The 20260-nt window shown below is 50.0% G+C and overlaps 1 protein-coding gene and 1 long non-coding RNA gene across 2 annotated transcripts in view; both read left to right on the top strand.

Moving 5' to 3' along the window:
* LOC106586961 (X-ray repair cross-complementing protein 5-like) overlaps positions 1-18367 on the top strand; it is a 36768-nt gene extending 18401 nt beyond the window's left edge. The window contains 10 exon segments of the mRNA XM_045707308.1: positions 938-1028; positions 2846-2976; positions 4797-4993; positions 7270-7348; positions 9172-9241; positions 14559-14668; positions 16462-16558; positions 16642-16709; positions 17678-17752; positions 17881-18367. Of these exon segments, the coding sequence (XP_045563264.1) occupies positions 938-1028; positions 2846-2976; positions 4797-4993; positions 7270-7348; positions 9172-9241; positions 14559-14668; positions 16462-16558; positions 16642-16709; positions 17678-17752; positions 17881-17895 (933 nt within the window). The 3' untranslated portion in view covers positions 17896-18367.
* LOC123730486 (uncharacterized) lies at positions 15507-15751 on the top strand. The gene is made up of 3 exons (XR_006761923.1): positions 15507-15551; positions 15595-15682; positions 15719-15751. It is a non-coding gene; the product is annotated as an uncharacterized lncRNA (long non-coding RNA).
* Positions 18368-20260: the final 1893 nt, after the last annotated feature.

Below are 20260 nucleotides of genomic sequence, written 5' to 3'. Positions count from 1 at the left end.
GGTCATACCCTATCCCCTTTATGGGTCATACCCTATCCCCTTTATGGGTCATACCTTATTCCCTTTATGGGTCATACCTTATTCCCTTTATGGGTCATACCTTATCCCCTTTATGGGTCATACCCTATCCCCTTTATGGGTCATACCCTATTCCCTTTATGGGTCATACCCTATTCCCTTTATGGGTCATACCCTATCCCCTTTATGTGTCATACCCTATCCCCTTTATGGGTCATACCCTATCCCCTTTATGGGTCATACCCTATCCCCTTTATGGGTCATACCCTATCCCCTTTATGGGTCATACCCTATCCCCTTTATGGGTCATACCTTATCCCCTTTATGGGTCATACCCTATTCCCTTTATGGGTCATACCCTGTTCCCTTTATGGGTCATACCCTATTCCCTTTATGGGTCATACCCTATCCCCTTTATGGGTCATACCCTATCCCCTTTATGGGTCATACCCTATTCCCTTTATGGGTCATACCCTATCCCCTTTATGGGTCATACCCTATCCCCTTTATGGGTCATACCCTATTCCCTTTATGGGTCATACCCTATCCCCTTTATGGGTCATACCCTATCCCCTTTATGGGTCATACCCTGTTCCCTTTATGGGTCATACCCTATTCCCTTTATGGGTCATACCCTATCCCCTTTATGGGTCATACCCTATCCCCTTTATGGGTCATACCCTATTCCCTTTATGGGTCATACCCTATCCCCTTTATGGGTCATACCCTGTTCCCTTTATGGGTCATACCCTATTCCCTTTATGGGTCAAACCCTATCCCCTTTATGGGTCATACCCTGTTCCCTTTATGGGTCATACCCTGTTCCCTTTATGGGTCATACCCTATCCCCTTTATGCGTCATACCCTATCCCCTTTATGGGTCATACCAGACTAACTCCAGAACCTTCTGTCCCCGTAGTGTCTGGTCTACGTTCAGCTTCCCTTCATGGAAGATCTGAGGCAGTACAGCTTCCCTTCTCTGGAGAACAACAAGAAGTACACTCCCTCAGGTAGTGCACTAGGATGTACACTCCCTCAGGTAGACTAGTGGACCACTCCTGCACTAGGATGTACACTCCCTCAGGTAGACTAGTGGACCACTCCTGCACTAGGATGTACACTCCCTCAGGTAGACTAGTGGACCACTCCTTCACTAGGATGTACACTCCCTCAGGTAGACTAGTGGACCACTCCTTCACTAGGATGTACACTCCCTCAGGTAGACTAGTGGACCACTCCTGCACTAGGATGTACACTCCCTCAGGTAGACTAGTGGACCACTCCTGCACTAGGATGTACACTCCCTCAGGTAGACTAGTGGACCACTCCTGCACTAGGATGTACACTCCCTCAGGTAGACTAGTGGACCACTCCTGCACTAGGATGTACACTCCCTCAGGTAGACTAGTGGACCACTCCTGCACTAGGATGTACACTCCCTCAGGTAGACTAGTGGACCACTCCTGCACTAGGATGTACACTCCCTCAGGTAGACTAGTGGACCACTCCTGCACTAGGATGTACACTCCCTCAGGTAGGCTAGTGGACCACTCCTGCACTAGGATGTACACTCCCTCAGGTAGTGCACTAGGATGTACACTCCCTCAGGTAGGCTAGTGGACCACTCCTGCACTAGGATGTACACTCCCTCATGTAGTGCACTAGGATGTACACTCCCTCAGGTAGACTAGTGGACCACTCCTGCACTAGGATGTACACTCCCTCAGGTAGACTAGTGGACCACTCCTGCACTAGGATGTACACTCCCTCAGGTAGGCTAGTGGACCACTCCTGCACTAGGATGTACACTCCCTCAGGTAGACTAGTGGACCACTCCTGCACTAGGATGTACACTCCCTCAGGTAGGCTAGTGGACCACTCCTGCACTAGGATGTACACTCCCTCAGGTAGGCTAGTGGACCACTCCTGCACTAGGATGTACACTCCCTCAGGTAGTGCACTAGGATGTACACTCCCTCAGGTAGACTAGTGGACCACTCCTTCCCTAGGATGTACACTCCCTCAGGTAGACTAGTGGACCACTCCTTCCCTAGGATGTACACTCCCTCAGGTAGGCTAGTGGACCACTCCTTCCCTAGGATGTACACTCCCTCAGGTAGACTAGTGGACCACTCCTTCCCTAGGATGTACACTCCCTCAGGTAGGCTAGTGGACCACTCCTTCGCTAGGATGTACACTCCCTCAGGTAGGCTAGTGGACCACTCCTTCCCTAGGATGTACACTCCCTCAGGTAGACTAGTGGACCACTCCTGCACTAGGATGTACACTCCCTCAGGTAGACTAGTGGACCACTCCTGCGCTAGGATGTACACTCCCTCAGGTAGACTAGTGGACCACTCCTTCGCTAGGATGTACACTCCCTCAGGTAGACTAGTGGACCACTCCTGCACTAGGATGTACACTCCCTCAGGTAGACTAGTGGACCACTCCTTCGCTAGGATGTACACTCCCTCAGGTAGGCTAGTGGACCACTCCTTCCCTAGGATGTACACTCCCTCAGGTAGGCTAGTGGACCACTCCTGCACTAGGATGTACACTCCCTCAGGTAGACTAGTGGACCACTCCTTCCCTAGGATGTACACTCCCTCAGGTAGACTAGTGGACCACTCCTTCTCTAGGATGTACACTCCCTCAGGTAGGCTAGTGGACCACTCCTTCCCTAGGATGTACACTCCCTCAGGTAGACTAGTGGACCACTCCTTCGCTAGGATGTACACTCCCTCAGGTAGTTGATCAACCAATGAGCACGGTCCTCAGTGTGTTTCTCCTCCATTTGATGGTTGTGTTTCCTGTTTCCTGTTTCCAGAGGACCAGCTGTCAGCGGTGGACTCTCTCATTGACTCCATGATGTTGGTGGAGGAGGATGAGGATGGAGAGACGAAGGACCTGTTCAAAGTCAACCACATCCCCAACCCCCAGTACCAGAGACTGTTCCAGGTAGGGCTCATCCCCAGTACCAGAGACTGTTCCAGGTAGGGCTCATCCCCAGTACCAGAGACTGTTCCAGGTAGGGCTCATCCCCCAGTACCAGAGACTGTTCCAGGTAGGGCTCATCCTCAGTACCAGAGACTGTTCCAGGTAGGGCTCATCCCCAGTACCAGAGACTGTTCCAGGTAGGGCTCATCCCCAGTACCAGAGACTGTTCCAGGTAGGGCTCATCCCCAGTACCAGAGACTGTTCCAGGTAGGGCTCATCCCCAGTACCAGAGACTGTTCCAGGTAGGGCTCATCCCCAGTACCAGAGACTGTTCCAGGTAGGGCTCATCCCCAGTACCAGAGACTGTTCCAGGTAGGGCTCATCCCCAGTACCAGAGACTGTTCCAGGTAGGGCTCATCCCCAGTACCAGAGACTGTTCCAGGTAGGGCTCACCCCCAGTACCAGAGACTGTTCCAGGTAGGGCTCATCCCCAGTACCAGAGACTGTTCCAGGTAGGGCTCATCCCCAGTACCAGAGACTGTTCCAGGTAGGGCTCATCCCCAGTACCAGAGACTGTTCCAGGTAGGGCTCATCCCCAGTACCAGAGACTGTTCCAGGTAGGGCTCATCCCCAGTACCAGAGACTGTTCCAGGTAGGGCTCACCCCCAGTACCAGAGACTGTTCCAGGTAGGGCTCACCCCCAGTACCAGAGACTGTTCCAGGTAGGGCTCACCCCCAGTACCAGAGACTGTTCCAGGTAGGGCTCACCCCCAGTACCAGAGACTGTTCCAGGTAGGGCTCACCCCCAGTACCAGAGACTGTTCCAGGTAGGGCTCACCCCCAGTACCAGAGACTGTTCCAGGTAGGGCTCATCCCCAGTACCAGAGACTGTTCCAGGTAGGGCTCATCCCCAGTACCAGAGACTGTTCCAGGTAGGGCTCATCCCCAGTACCAGAGACTGTTCCAGGTAGGGCTCATCCCCAGTACCAGAGACTGTTCCAGGTAGGGCTCATCCCCAGTACCAGAGACTGTTCCAGGTAGGGCTCATCCCCAGTACCAGAGACTGTTCCAGGTAGGGCTCATCCCCAGTACCAGAGACTGTTCCAGGTAGGGCTCATCCCCCAGTACCAGAGACTGTTCCAGGTAGGGCTCATCCCCAGTACCAGAGACTGTTCCAGGTAGGGCTCATCCCCCAGTACCAGAGACTGTTCCAGGTAGGGCTCATCCTCAGTACCAGAGACTGTTCCAGGTAGGGCTCATCCCCAGTACCAGAGACTGTTCCAGGTAGGGCTCACCCCCAGTACCAGAGACTGTTCCAGGTAGGGCTCACCCCCAGTACCAGAGACTGTTCCAGGTAGGGCTCATCCCCAGTACCAGAGACTGTTCCAGGTAGGGCTCATCCCCAGTACCAGAGACTGTTCCAGGTAGGGCTCATCCCCAGTACCAGAGACTGTTCCAGGTAGGGCTCATCCCCAGTACCAGAGACTGTTCCAGGTAGGGCTCATCCCCAGTACCAGAGACTGTTCCAGGTAGGGCTCATCCCCAGTACCAGAGACTGTTCCAGGTAGGGCTCACCCCCAGTACCAGAGACTGTTCCAGGTAGGGCTCATCCCCCAGTACCAGAGACTGTTCCAGGTAGGGCTCACCCCCAGTACCAGAGACTGTTCCAGGTAGGGCTCATCCCCCAGTACCAGAGACTGTTCCAGGTAGGGCTCATCCTCAGTACCAGAGACTGTTCCAGGTAGGGCTCATCCTCAGTACCAGAGACTGTTCCAGGTAGGGCTCATCCTCAGTACCAGAGACTGTTCCAGGTAGTTACCACATATTCCCCCCCACTACAGTGCCTGCACCATCGGGCGGTGAACCCCGGTGCTCCGCTCCCCCCGTGGACCCCTGGTTGACTGCAGCTCTCCAGCGCCCCCCTGGCGGTGGCCAGCCGCTGTCAAGCCCCCCTGGAGGCGATGAAGAAGAAGTTCCCTCTGAAGGAGGTGGTGAAGAAGAAGGAACTGAAGACCAGCAAGGAGCTGTTTGGGAACGGGTAGGTCTACGTTCTAGCTGTTTGGGAACGGGTAGGTCTACGTTCTAGCTGTTTGGGAACGGGTAGGTCTACGTTCTAGCTGTTTGGGAACGGGTAGGTCTACGTTCTAGCTGTTTGGGAACGGGTAGGTCTACGTTCTAGCTGTTTGGGAACGGGTAGGTCTACGTTCTAGCTGTTTGGGAACGGGTAGGTCTACGTTCTAGCTGTTTGGGAACGGGTAGGTCTACGTTCTAGCTGTTTGGGAACGGGTAGGTCTACGTTCTAGCTGTTTGGGAACGGGTAGGTCTACGTTCTAGCTGTTTGGGAACGGGTAGGTCTACGTTCTAGCTGTTTGGGAACGGGTAGGTCTACGTTCTAGCTGTTTGGGAACGGGTAGGTCTACGTTCTAGCTGTTTGGGAACGGGTAGGTCTACGTTCTAGCTGTTTGGGAACGGGTAGGTCTACGTTCTAGCTGTTTGGGAACGGGTAGGTCTACGTTCTAGCTGTTTGGGAACGGGTAGGTCTACGTTCTAGCTGTTTGGGAACGGGTAGGTCTACGTTCTAGCTGTTTGGGAACGGGTAGGTCTACGTTCTAGCTGTTTGGGAACGGGTAGGTCTACGTTCTAGCTGTTTGGGAACGGGTAGGTCTACGTTCTAGCTGTTTGGGAACGGGTAGGTCTACGTTCTAGCTGTTTGGGAACGGGTAGGTCTACGTTCTAGCTGTTTGGGAACGGGTAGGTCTACGTTCTAGCTGTTTGGGAACGGGTAGGTCTACGTTCTAGCTGTTTGGGAACGGGTAGGTCTACGTTCTAGCTGTTTGGGAACGGGTAGGTCTACGTTCTAGCTGTTTGGGAACGGGTAGGCCTACGTTCTAGCTGTTTGGGAACGGGTAGGTCTACGTTCTAGCTGTTTGGGAACGGGTAGGTCTACGTTCTAGCTGTTTGGGAACGGGTAGGTCTACGTTCTAGCTGTTTGGGAACGGGTAGGTCTACGTTCTAGCTGTTTGGGAACGGGTAGGTCTACGTTCTAGCTGTTTGGGAACGGGTAGGTCTACGTTCTAGCTGTTTGGGAACGGGTAGGTCTACGTTCTAGCTGTTTGGGAACGGGTAGGTCTACGTTCTAGCTGTTTGGGAACGGGTAGGTCTACGTTCTAGCTGTTTGGGAACGGGTAGGTCTACGTTCTAGCTGTTTGGGAACGGGTAGGTCTACGTTCTAGCTGTTTGGGAACGGGTAGGTCTACGTTCTAGCTGTTTGGGAACGGGTAGGTCTACGTTCTAGCTGTTTGGGAACGGGTAGGTCTACGTTCTAGCTGTTTGGGAACGGGTAGGTCTACGTCACCAGCTGTTTGGGAACGGGTAGGTCTACGTTCTAGCTGTTTGGGAACGGGTAGGTCTACGTTCTAGCTGTTTGGGAACGGGTAGGTCTACGTTCTAGCTGTTTGGGAACGGGTAGGTCTACGTCACTAGCTGTTTGGGAACGGGTAGGTCTACGTCACTAGCTGTTTGGGAACGGGTAGGTCTACGTCACTAGCTGTTTGGGAACGGGTAGGTCTACGTTCTAGCTGTTTGGGAACGGGTAGGTCTACGTTCTAGCCGTTTGGGAACGGGTAGGTCTACGTTCTAGCCGTTTGGGAACGGGTAGGTCTACGTTCTAGCCGTTTGGGAACGGGTAGGTCTACGTCACTAGCTGTTTGGGAACGGGTAGGTCTACGTTCTAGCCGTTTGGGAACGGGTAGGAATGTGATTCAAATCTCATAGCTACTAGTTTGTCTCCTCATTTATGCGGTTTCAGATGGGTTCTATTCAACAGGGCTGGGAACAGTATAGTGATCATATCAGTTGTGTAGAACACTCCATGTGAGATTAAGTATTTGGCAAAAGTCTGTTTTCTCCTCAACGACTCTGTCCGGGATCCGATAAGGGGGCACCATATGTAGGAGAGAGGCAGGTAACAGGCCAGCGGAGGAGTTTGATCTCCTCAATGAAGCTAACGCGGAAATGTTTTTAATAATCCAATCCGCTCTTTTCTCTAAGGGGAAAAAGCATGCTCCCGTTTTAAAAACCATACGCCACTTATCCTTTTATCTAGAAAATGGCTTTTATTTGTCTTTACACGTGTTTTGGGATTCCTCCGATGTAAATGTAATTTGCCTCATGACACGTTAGTGGAGAAGGAGGATTGTTTCATACAAGCGCACGTATTTCCTCTCCTCGAGAGGACGGAGTGTTGCGAGGAGTCACGCGAAACCAGTTGATTATATCCCCAAAATATAACTGATCCCTCTTCATCCTCTGCAGCACTGAGGAGCCTGATGCCAAAGTTGACGAGGAGGACGACTTTAACCTGGCTGACATCACAGAGGGAAGCATCACACAGGTGAGCGTAGGCCGGAGGACTTAACACGGGATCTGGAATTATTGAAACTTCCTGAGAAGTACACTATCATATATATATATATAGTACCAATCAAAAGTTTGGACACACCTACTCATTCAAGGGCTTTTCTTTATTTTTACTATTTTCTACATTGTAGAATAATAGTGAAGACATTAAAACTATGAAATAACACATATGGAATCATGTAGTAACCAAAAAAGTGTTAAATCAAAATATATCTTCTATTTGAGATTCTTCAAAGTAGCCACCCTTTGCCTTGAGAGCTTTGCACACACTTGGCATTCTCTCAACCAGCTTCACCTGGAATGCTTTTCCAACAATCTCGAAGGAGTTCCCACATATGCTGAGCACTTGTTGGTTGCTTTTCCTTCACGCTGCGGTCCAACTCATCCCAAACCATCTCAATTGGGTTGAGGTCGGGGGATTGTGGAGGCCAGGTCATCTGATGCAGCACTCCATCACTCTCCTTCTTGGTTAAATAGCCCTTACACAGCCTGGAAGTGTGTTGGGTCATTGTCCTGTTGAAAAACAAATGAAAATCTCACATTTAGACTCATCAGACCAAAGGACAGATTTCCACCGGTCTAATGTCCATTGCTTGTGTTTGTTGGCCCAAGCAAGTCTCTTCTTCTTATTGGTGTCCTTTAGTAGTGGTTTCTGTGCAGCAATTTGACCATGAAGGCCTGATTCACGCAGTCTCCTCTGAACAGTTGATGTTGAGATGTGTCTGTTACTTGAACTCTGTGAAGCATTTATTTGGGCTGCAATTCCTGAGGCTGGTAACTCTAATGAACTTATCCTCTGCAGCAGAGGTAACTCGGGGTCTTCCTTTCCTGTAGTGGTCCTCATGAGAGCCAGTTTCATCATAGGGCTTGATGGTTTCTGCGACTGCACTTGAAGAAACTTTCAATGTTCTTGAAATGTTCCGTATTGACTGACCTTCATGTCTTAAAGTAATGATGGACTGCCGTTTCTCTTTGCTTATTTGAGCTGTTCTTGCCATAATATGGACTTGGTCTTTTACCAAATAGGGCTATCTTCTGTATACCACCCCTACCTTGTCACAACACAACTGATTGGCTCAAACACATTAAAAAGGAAAGAAATTCCACAAATTAACTTTTAACAAAGACACACCTGTTAATTGAAATGCATTCCAGGTGACTACCTCATAAAGCTGGTTGAGAGAATGCCAAGAGTGTGCAAAGCTGTCATCAAGGCAAAGGGTGGCTACTTTGAAAAATCTCAAAAATAAAATATATTTTGATTTAACACTTTTTTGGTTACTACATGATTCCATATGTGTAATTTCATAGTTTTGATGTCTTCATTATTATTCTACAATGTAGAAAATTAAGAAAAACCCTTGAATGAGTAGGTGTCTTCGAACTTTTGGCTGGTAGTGTGTGTGTGTGTGTGTGTGTGTGTGTGTGTGTGTGTGTGTGTGTGTGTCCAGGTGTTCTCCTGCTAGGTGTACTATATATTTACCTGTTCTCCTACCACTACAATTATATCATATATTTACCTGTGTATTCCTCTACCAGGTGTTCCTCTACCAGGTGTGCTGTATGTTGACCTGTGTATTCCTCTACCAGGTGTTCCTCTACCAGGTGTGCTGTATGTTGACCTGTGTTCTTCTACCAGGTGTTCCTCTACCAGGTGTTCCTCTACCAGGTGTGCTGTATGTTGACCTGTGTTCTTCTACCAGGTGTTCCTCTACCAGGTGTTCCTCTACCAGGTGTTCCTCTACCAGGTGTTCCTCTACCAGGTGTGCTGTATGTTGACCTGTGTTCTTCTACCAGGTGGGCAGTGTAGATCCAGCACGGGATTTCCGCACTCTGATTCGCCAGAAGAGTCTTCCGTTTGGAGAGGGTGAGATGATGATTGGCTGGTTCTACTGTCTCTCCTTCTCAAACGAGTCTCATGGCCCACAGTTTCTGCCTAGCCTGGTCCCAGATCTGTTTGTACAGTCTCGACAGCTCTTATGGTCATTGGCAAGATGACCATGAGGGGTTATCCTACCAATCAGGTGTTCTAATACTGTATGTTAACTGATGAGTTCAACTCGGGATAACTAGTCATCTGAATGTGGCTCACCTTTTAGCCAGGTACATTTCTATAGCAAGGAATCCTTCAGAACTAACCTGGTCCAGGGCAGGCTAACTCAGGGCTAACTCAGGGCTAACTCAGGGCTAACTCCACTATCCTGCATTCAGAACTAACCTGGTCCAGGGCAGGCTAACTCAGGGCTAACTCCACTATCCTGCATTCAGAACTAACCTGGTCCAGGGCAGGCTAACTCAGGGCTAACTCAGGGCTAACTCCACTATCCTGCATTCAGAACTAACCTGGTCCAGGGCAGGCTAACTCGGGGCTAACTCGGGGCTAACTCGGGGCTAACTCCACTATCCTGCATTCAGAACTAACCTGGTCCAGGGCAGGCTAACTCAGGGCTAACTCGGGGCTAACTCCACTATCCTGCATTCAGAACTAACCTGGTCCAGGGCAGGCTAACTCAGGGCTAACTCGGGGCTAACTCCACTATCCTGCATTCAGAACTAACCTGGTCCAGGGCAGGCTAACTCAGGGCTAACTCCATTTATCCTGAATGAAGTGTCTCAGCTGTGAGTTGTGGACCAATCAGATTCCCTCCCTCACAAAGATTGCGCCATGACCCCCTTCATTTGAGGGAGAGTTTTTTTTTAATTTTTTTTTTAATTTTTTAATAATAAGTTAAAATATATATTATTTAGCAATGACAGAACGCATTTGAAACTTTTGTTTGACAAATACAATTGTGATAAATATTTTCTGGATAGGAGTGGGTTTGTGGTTAGAGCCTCGTGGTTAGAGCAGCCTAGTGGTTAGAGCCTAGTGGTTAGAGCAGCCTAGTGGTTAGAGCAGCCTAGTGGTTAGAGCGGTCTAGTGGTTAGAGCGGCCTAGTGGTTAGAGCGGCCTAGTGGTTAGAGCAGCCTAGTGGTTAGAGCAGCCTAGTGGTTAGAGCAGCCTAGTGGTTAGAGCGGCCTAGTGGTTAGAGCGGCCTAGTGGTTAGAGCGGCCTAGTGGTTAGAGCGGCCTAGTGGTTAGAGCGGCCTAGTGGTTAGAGCGGCCTAGTGGTTAGAGCAGCCTAGTGGTTAGAGCCTAGTGGTTAGAGCGCTGGGCCAGTAACCAGCAGGTAGCCTAGTGGTTAGAGCCTAGTGGTTAGAGCCTAGTGGTTAGAGCAGCCTAGTGGTTAGAGCCTAGTGGTTAGAGCAGCCTAGTGGTTAGAGCGCTGGGCCAGTAACCAGCAGGTAGCCTAGTGGTTAGAGCGGCCTAGTGGTTAGAGCGTTGGGCCAGTAACCAGCAGGTAGCCTAGTGGTTAGAGCGGCCTAGTGGTTAGAGCGTTGGGCCAGTAACCAGCAGGTAGCCTAGTGGTTAGAGCGTTGGGCCAGTAACCAGCAGGTAGCCTAGTGGTTAGAGCAGCCTAGTGGTTAGAGCATTGGGCCAGTAACCAGCAGGTAGCCTAGTGGTTAGAGTGTTGGGCCAGTAACCAGCAGGTAGCCTAGTGGTTAGAGCAGCCTAGTGGTTAGAGCGTTGAGCCAGTAACCAGCAGGTAGCCTAGTGGTTAGAGCGTTGGGCCAGTAACCAGCAGGTAGCCTAGTGGTTAGAGCAGCCTAGTGGTTAGAGCGCTGGGCCAGTAACCAGCAGCTAGCCTAGTGGTTAGAGTGTAGGGAGGCAGGTAGCCTAGTGGTTAGAGTGTAGGGGCGGCAGGTAGCCTAGTGGTTAGAGTGTAGGGGAGGCAGGTAGCCTAGTGGTTAGAGTGTAGGGGCGGCAGGTAGCCTAGTGGTTAGAGCGTTGGGCCAGTAACCAGCAGGTAGCCTAGTGGTTAGAGCGTTGGGCCAGTAACCAGCAGGTAGCCTAGTGGTTAGAGCGTTGGGCCAGTAACCAGCAGGTAGCCTAGTGGTTAGAGCGTTGGGCCAGTAACCAGCAGGTAGCCTAGTGGTTAGAGCGTTGGGCCAGTAACCAGCAGGTAGCCTAGTGGTTAGAGCGTTGGGCCAGTAACCAGCAGGTAGCCTAGTGGTTAGAGCGTTGAGCCAGTAACCAGCAGGTAGCCTAGTGGTTAGAGCGTTGGGCCAGTAACCAGCAGGTAGCCTAGTGGTTAGAGCGTTGGGCCAGTAACCAGCAGGTAGCCTAGTGGTTAGAGCAGCCTAGTGGTTAGAGCCTTGGGCCAGTAACCAGCAGGTAGCCTAGTGGTTAGAGCAGCCTAGTGGTTAGAGCGTTGGGCCAGTAACCAGCAGGTAGCCTAGTGGTTAGAGCGTTGGGCCAGTAACCAGCAGGTAGCCTAGTGGTTAGAGCGTTGGGCCAGTAACCAGCAGGTAGCCTAGTGGTTAGAGCGTTGGGCCAGTAACCAGCAGGTAGCCTAGTGGTTAGAGCGGCCTAGTGGTTAGAGCGTTGGGCCAGTAACCAGCAGGTAGCCTAGTGGTTAGAGCGTTGGGCCAGTAACCAGCAGGTAGCCTAGTGGTTAGAGCAGCCTAGTGGTTAGAGCATTGGGCCAGTAACCAGCAGGTAGCCTAGTGGTTAGAGTGTTGGGCCAGTAACCAGCAGGTAGCCTAGTGGTTAGAGCAGCCTAGTGGTTAGAGCGTTGGGCCAGTAACCAGCAGGTAGCCTAGTGGTTAGAGCGTTGGGCCAGTAACCAGCAGGTAGCCTAGTGGTTAGAGCAGCCTTGTGGTTAGAGCGCTGGGCCAGTAACCAGCAGCTAGCCTAGTGGTTAGAGTGTAGGGGAGGCAGGTAGCCTAGTGGTTAGAGTGTAGGGGCGGCAGGTAGCCTAGTGGTTAGAGTGTAGGGGAGGCAGGTAGCCTAGTGGTTAGAGTGTAGGGGCGGCAGGTAGCCTAGTGGTTAGAGCGTTGGGCCAGTAACCAGCAGGTAGCCTAGTGGTTAGAGCGTTGGGCCAGTAACCAGCAGGTAGCCTAGTGGTTAGAGCGTTGGGCCAGTAACCAGCAGGTAGCCTAGTGGTTAGAGCGTTGGGCCAGTAACCAGCAGGTAGCCTAGTGGTTAGAGCGTTGGGCCAGTAACCAGCAGGTAGCCTAGTGGTTAGAGCGTTGGGCCAGTAACCAGCAGGTAGCCTAGTGGTTAGAGCGTTGAGCCAGTAACCAGCAGGTAGCCTAGTGGTTAGAGCGTTGGGCCAGTAACCAGCAGGTAGCCTAGTGGTTAGAGCGTTGGGCCAGTAACCAGCAGGTAGCCTAGTGGTTAGAGCAGCCTAGTGGTTAGAGCCTTGGGCCAGTAACCAGCAGGTAGCCTAGTGGGTAGAGCAGCCTAGTGGTTAGAGCGTTGGGCCAGTAACCAGCAGGTAGCCTAGTGGTTAGAGCGTTGGGCCAGTAACCAGCAGGTAGCCTAGTGGTTAGAGCGTTGGGCCAGTAACCAGCAGGTAGCCTAGTGGTTAGAGCGTTGGGCCAGTAACCAGCAGGTAGCCTAGTGGTTAGAGCGTTGGGCCAGTAACCAGCAGGTAGCCTAGTGGTTAGAGCGTTGGGCCAGTAACCAGCAGGTAGCCTAGTGGTTAGAGCGTTGGGCCAGTAACCAGCAGGTAGCCTAGTGGTTAGAGCGTTGGGCCAGTAACCAGCAGGTAGCCTAGTGGTTAGAGCGTTGGGCCAGTAACCAGCAGGTAGCCTAGTGGTTAGAGCGTTGGGCCAGTAACCAGCAGGTAGCCTAGTGGTTAGAGCGTTGGGCCAGTAACCAGCAGGTAGCCTAGTGGTTAGAGCGTTGGGCCAGTAACCAGCAGGTAGCCTAGTGGTTAGAGCGTTGGGCCAGTAACCAGCAGGTAGCCTAGTGGTTAGAGCGTTGGGCCAGTAACCAGCAGGTAGCCTAGTGGTTAGAGCGTTGGGCCAGTAACCAGCAGGTAGCCTAGTGGTTAGAGCGCTGGGCCAGTAACCAGCAGGTAGCCTAGTGGTTAGAGCGCTGGGCCAGTAACCAGCAGGTAGCCTAGTGGTTAGAGCGCTGGGCCAGTAACCAGCAGGTAGCCTAGTGGTTAGAGCGCTGGGCCAGTAACCAGCAGGTAGCCTAGTGGTTAGAGCGTTGGGCCAGTAACCAGCAGGTAGCCTAGTGGTTAGAGCGTTGGGCCAGTAACCAGCAGGCAGCCTAGTTGTTAGTGTTGGGCCAGTAACCAGCAGGTAGCCTAGTGGTTAGAGCGTTGGGCCAGTAACCAGCAGGTAGCCTAGTGGTTAGAGCAGCCTAGCGGTTAGAGCGTTGGGCCAGTAACCAGCAGGTAGCCTGGTGGTTAGAGCGTTGGGTCAGTAACCAGCAGGTAGCCTAGTGGTTAGAGCAGCCTAGCGGTTAGAGCGTTGGGCCAGTAAACAGCAGGTAGCCTGGTGGTTAGAGCGTTGGGTCAGTAACCAGCAGGTAGCCTAGTGGTTAGAGTGTTGGGCCAGTAACCAGCAGGCAGCCTAGTGGTTAGAGCGTTGGGCCAGTAACCAGCAGGTAGCCTAGTGGTTAGAGCGTTGGGCCAGTAACCAGCAGGTAGCCTAGTGGTTAGAGCGTTGGGCCAGTAACCAGCAGGTAGCCTAGTGGTTGGAGAGTTGGGCCAGTAACCAGCAGGTAGCCTAGTGGTTAGAGCGTTGGGCCAGTAACCAGCAGGTAGCCTAGTGGTTAGAGCGTTGGGCCAGTAACCAGCAGGTAGCCTAGTGGTTAGAGCGTTGGGCCAGTAACCAGCAGGTAGCCTAGTGGTTAGAGAGTTGGGCCAGTAACCAGCAGGTAGCCTAGTGGTTAGAGCGTTGGGCCAGTAACCAGCAGGTAGCCTAGTGGTTGGAGAGTTGGGCCAGTAACCAGCAGGTAGCCTAGTGGTTGGAGAGTTGGGCCAGTAACCAGCAGGTAGCCTAGTGGTTAGAGAGTTGGGCAAACGAAAGGTTGCTGGATCGAATCCCCGAGCTGACAAGGTAAAAATCTGTCGTTCTGCCCCTGAACAAGGCAGTTAACCCACTGTTCCTAGGCCGACATTGTAAATAAGAATTTGTTCTTAACTGATGTGCGTAGTTATATAAAGATTAAAATGTTTTTATTTTGATTAGCCTGAGATAGAATGTGAAGCTAACTGAAGCTGGCTAGCTTTAGAGAACCCTGAGTAGCTTGCTTGGTAGGATACCCCTCTGGCTAGCGTTTGACCTGTCATGACCCCATCCTGACCCCATCATGACCCCATCATGTCTGTATGTGTCCTCCAGTGTGTCAACAGCTGACTGGCAGGATAGAGCAGTTGCTTGGCAACAAGAACATGAACTACTACATCAAGTGCATCCCCTGTATCCAGACCTTCAGAGAGCAGTCTGTCCAGGTGACCACTCAATACAACACGTTACACTGTATATATGGTAACTCCCTCCATTCAATACAACACGTCACACTGTATCTATGGTAACTCCCTCCATTCAATACAACACGTTACACTGTAGGTAGGTAGGTAGGTAATGCTGATCTATTCTAACTCCCTCCATTCAATACAACACGTTACACTGTATATATGGTAACTCCCTCCATTCAATACAACACGTTACACTGTATATATGGTAACTCCCTCCATTCAATACAACACGTTACACTGTATATATGGTAACTCCCTCCATTCAATACAACACGTTACACTGTATGTATGGTAACTCCCTCCATTCAATACAACACGTTACACTGTATGTATGGTAACTCCCTCCATTCAATACAACACGTTACACTGTATATATGGTAACTCCCTCCATTCAATACAACACGTTACACTGTATATATGGTAACTCCCTCCATTCAATACAACACGTTACACTGTATATATGGTAACTCCCTCCATTCAATACAACACGTTACACTGTATATATGGTAACTCCCTCCATTCAATACAACACGTTACACTGTATATATGGTAACTCCCTCCATTCAATACAACACGTTACACTGTATATATGGTAACTCCCTCCATTCAATACAACACGTTACACTGTATATATGGTAACTCCCTCCATTCAATACAACACGTTACACTGTATATATGGTAACTCCCTCCATTCAATACAACACGTTACACTGTAGGTAGGTAGGTAATGCTGATCTATTGTAACTCCCTCTAGGTAGGTAGGTAGGTAATGCTGATCTATTGTAACTCCCTCTAGGTAGGTAGGTAGGTAGGTAGGTAGGTAGGTAGGTAGGTAGGTAGGTAATGCTGATCTATGGTAGGTAGGTAGGTAATGCTGATCTATTGTAACTCCCCTCTAGGTAGGTAGGTAGGTAATGCTGATCTATTGTAACTCCCTCTAGGTAGGTAGGTAGGTAATGCTGATCTATTGTAACTCCCTCTAGGTAGGTAGGTAGGTAGGTAGGTAATGCTGATTTATGGTAGGTAGGTAGGTAATGCTGATCTATTGTAACTCCCTCTAGGTAGGTAGGTAGGTAGGTAGGTAGGTAATGCTGATCTATGGTAGGTAGGTAGGTAATGCTGATCTATTGTAACTCCCCTCTAGGTAGGTAGGTAGGTAGGTAGGTAATGCTGATCTATTGTAACTCCCTCTAGGTAGGTAGGTAGGTAGGTAATGCTGATTTATGGTAGGTAGGTAGGTAATGCTGATCTATTGTAACTCCCTCTAGGTAGGTAGGTAGGTAGGTAATGCTGATCTATGGTAGGTAGGTAGGTAATGCTGATCTATTGTAACTCCCTCTAGGTAGGTAGGTAGGTAATGCTGATCTATGGTAGGTAGGTAGGTAATGCTGATCTATTGTAACTCCCTCTAGGTAGGTAGGTAGGTAGGTAGGTAGGTAATGCTGATCTATTGTAACTCCCTCTAGGTAGGTAGGTAGGTAATGCTGATCTATTGTAACTCCCTCTAGGTAGGTAGGTAGGTAATGCTGATCTATTGTAACTCCCTCTAGGTAGGTAGGTAGGTAGGTAGGTAATGCTGATTTATGGTAGGTAGGTAGGTAATGCTGATCTATTGTAACTCCCTCTAGGTAGGTAGGTAGGTAGGTAGGTAATGCTGATCTATGGTAGGTAGGTAGGTAATGCTGATCTATTGTAACTCCCTCTAGGTAGGTAGGTAGGTAGGTAGGTAGGTAGGTAATGCTGATCTATTGTAACTCCCTCTCCAGGTTGGGAATGCTGATCACTACAACAGCTACATCCAGTCTCTGAAGACGAGTATTCCCGTTAGAGGCCTTCAGGAATTCTGGGATATGCTAGTCCAAGGTACAGTAGCAGGCCTCATGTTACCGCTCGTCATTAAAGCAGCGTTCTGTGAGCAGGTTATTGATTGTGGTATTGATTAACAGATGCCCTGACTCTGATCAACAAGGACGAAGTTGACGGGAGCCGGTTCTCCAGTCATGATGCCAAGCAGGTACAGGAGAACCAGCTGTCTCCTGGGTGACCAGGCGTTAGAATGGTCCATTGAAGTAAACAGACCCACAAAAAAATATATAAAGGCAACATGTAAAGTGTTAGTTTCATGAGCTGAAATAAAAGATCCCAGAAATTTTCCATACTCACAAAAAAAGCTTATTTCTCTCAAATTTTGTGCGCACATTTAGTTTACGTCCCTGTTTGTGAGCGTTTCTCATTTGCCAAGATAATCCATCCACCTGACAGGTGTGGCATATCAAGAAGCTGATTAAACAGCAGGATCATTACACAGGTGCACCTTGTGTGTGTATATAAAAGGCCTCTCTAAAAAATACAATGAGGGAGAGTGCAATTGGCATGCTGACTGCAAAGACGGTCTACCAGAACTGTTGCCAGAGAATTTAATGTTAATTTCTCTACCATAAGCCACCTCCAACGTCATTTTTAGAGTATTTGGCCTCAACCGCAGACCACGTGTAACCACGCCAGCTCAGGACATTCTGCTTCCTCACCTGTGGGATCGTCTGAAGGGGGGTGCTGATGAGTATATTTGTTTGTAATAAAGCCATTTTGTGGGGGGAAAAACTGATTCTAATTGGCTGGACCTGCCTCCCCAGTGGGTGGGCTTATGCCATCCCAGGCCCCACCCATGGCTGCGCCCCTGCCATCCCAGGCCCACCCATGGCTGTGCCACTGCCATCCCAGGCCCACCCATGGCTGCACCCCTGCCATCCCAGGCCCACCCATGGCTGTGCCACTGCCCAATCATGTGAAATCATCCATAGATTAGGACCTAATGAATTAATTTCAATTGACTGATTTTACTTAAATGAACTGTAACTCAGTAAAATCTTTGAAATTGTTGCGTTTTTATATTTTTTGTTAAGTATATCTGAGTGGTTGTATTATGACTGACGAGAAGTTGTCCAGTCCTATTTCCTGATTGACGCCTGCCTCTGCCCTTAGTTCCTGACTGCAGAGGAGAAGAAAGAGGAGGTCGTAGCAGCTGTGGTGGACGATACGGGAGATGTGGACGACCTGGTGAGTCTTACCCTTTTACATTTACAGGGAGAAAGTGTGTTCGTTGGGGGTTGGCGGCTACACAACCAAAAAGATCAACGGTTGGTATCTGTGACTTCATTACCGTGGTTCTTCTCCTCCCCCTACAGCTGGACATGATGTGAGGTCGAAGACGACGGGGTGGAGGATGAAGGAAACGTGACCAAACGGATTTCAACTGTCCATCTGCCACCTGGAGTTAACGGCATACTTCGGGATTTTGACAATTTATTGACTTCCCCAGAGTCAGATGAATACCATGTGGATGCCATTTTTATGTCTCTGCATCCAGTATGAAGGAAAGTTAGAGGTAATGCTAGCTGATATCACATACAGGGTATTCAGAAAGTATTCAGACCCCTTAGCTTTTCCCACTTTTTGTTACGTTACAGCCGTATTCTAAAATTGATTATATTGTTGTCTTTCCTCATCAATCTACACACAATATCCCATAATGACATCACAATACCCCATAATGACATCACAATACCCCATAATGACGTCACAATACCCCATAATGACATCACAATATCCCATAATGACGTCACAATACCCCATAATGACGTCACAATACCCCATAATGACATCACAATACCCCATAATGACATCACAATACCCCATAATGACGTCACAATACCCCATAATGACGTCACAATACCCCATAATGACGTCACAATACCCCATAACGACATCACAATACCCCATAATGACAAAGCAAAAACAGTTTTTTTTAAAGATTTTGGCAAATGTATTAAAAATAAAAACGTATCACATTTACATAAGTATTCAGTACTTTGTTGAAGCACCTTTGGCGGTCATTACAGCCTCGAATCAAATCATGGTGGTGGCAGCATCATGCTGTGGGGATGTTTTTCAGCGGAGGAACGCTGGAGCTCTTTCAGAATGACCCTCGGGCTGTTAGTCACCTCCCTGACCAAGGTCCTTCTCCCCCGATTGCTCAGTTTGGCCGGGCAGCCAGCTCTAGGAAGACTCTTGGTGGTTCCAAACTTCCATTTAAGAATGATGTGTTATTGGGGACCTTCAACGCTTCAGAAATGTTTAGGTACCCTTCCCCAGATCTGTGCCTCGACACAATTCTGTTCTGGAGCTCTACGGACATTTCCTTCAACCTCATGGCTTGGTTTTTTATTTTTATTGAACTAGGCAAGTTAGTTCACATTCTTATTTACAATGACAGCGGGTTAACTGCCTTGTTCAGGGGCAGAACGACAGATTTTTATCTTGTCAGCTCGGGGATTCAATCTAGCAACCTTTTGGTTACTGGCCCAACGCTCTATCCACTAGGCTACCTGCTGGTTACTGGCCCAACGCTCTAACCACTAGGCTACCTGCTGGCCCAACGCTCTAACCACTAGGCTACCTGCTGGTTACTGGCCCAACGCTCTAACCACTAGGCTACCTGCTGGTTACTGGCCCAGCGCTCTAACCACTAGGCTACCTGCTGGTTACTGGCCCAATGCTCTAACCACTAGGCTACCTGCTGGTTACTGGCCCAATGCTCTAACCACTAGGCTACCTGCTGGTTACTGGCCCAACGCTCTAACCACTAGGCTACCTGCTGGTTACTGGTCCAACACTCTAACCACTAGGCTACCTGCCGCCCCTCCACTCTAACCACTAGGCCACCTGCTGGTTACTGGCCAACACTCTAACCACTAGGCTACCTGCTGGTTACTAGTCCAACGCTCTAACCACTAGGCTACCTGCTGGTTTTTGGCCCAACGCTCTAACCACTAGGCTACCTGCCTCCTCTAAACACTAGGCTACCTGCTGGTTACTGGCCCAAGGCTCTAACCACTAGGCTACCTGCTGGTTACTGGCCCAACGCTCTAACCACTAGGCTACCTGCTGGTTACTGGCCCAACGCTCTAATCACTAGGCTACCTGCTGGTTACTGGTCCAACACTCTAACCACTAGGCTACCTGCTGGTTACTGGCCCAACGCTCTAACCACTAGGCTACCTGCTGGTTACTGGCCCAATGCTCTAACCACTAGGCTACCTGCTGGTTACTGGCCCAACGCTCTAACCACTAGGCTACCTGCTGGTTACTGGCCCAATGCTCTAACCACTAGGCTACCTGCTAGTTACTGTCCCAATGCTCTAACCACTAGGCTACCTGCTGGTTACTGGCCCAACGCTCTAACCACTAGGCTACCTGCTGGTTACTGGCCCAATGCTCTAACCACTAGGCTACCTGCTAGTTACTGTCCCAACGCTCTAACCACAAGGCTACCTGCTGGTTACTGGCCCAACGCTCTAACCACTAGGCTACCTGCTGGTTACTGGCCCAACGCTCTAACCACTAGGCTACCTGCTGGTTACTGGCCCAATGCTCTAACCACTAGGCTACCTGCTAGTTACTGTCCCAACGCTCTAACCACAAGGCTACCTGCTAGTTACTGTCCCAACGCTCTAACCACAAGGCTACCTGCCATTTTTGCTCTGACATGCACTGTCAACTGTGGGA

This window comes from Salmo salar, chromosome ssa25 (assembly GCF_905237065.1).
Source record: "Salmo salar chromosome ssa25, Ssal_v3.1, whole genome shotgun sequence".
In the NCBI taxonomy this organism is placed as follows: domain Eukaryota; kingdom Metazoa; phylum Chordata; class Actinopteri; order Salmoniformes; family Salmonidae; genus Salmo; species Salmo salar.
Note: the sequence above shows the minus strand (reverse complement) of the source record. Positions and strands in the feature narration are given on the sequence as shown.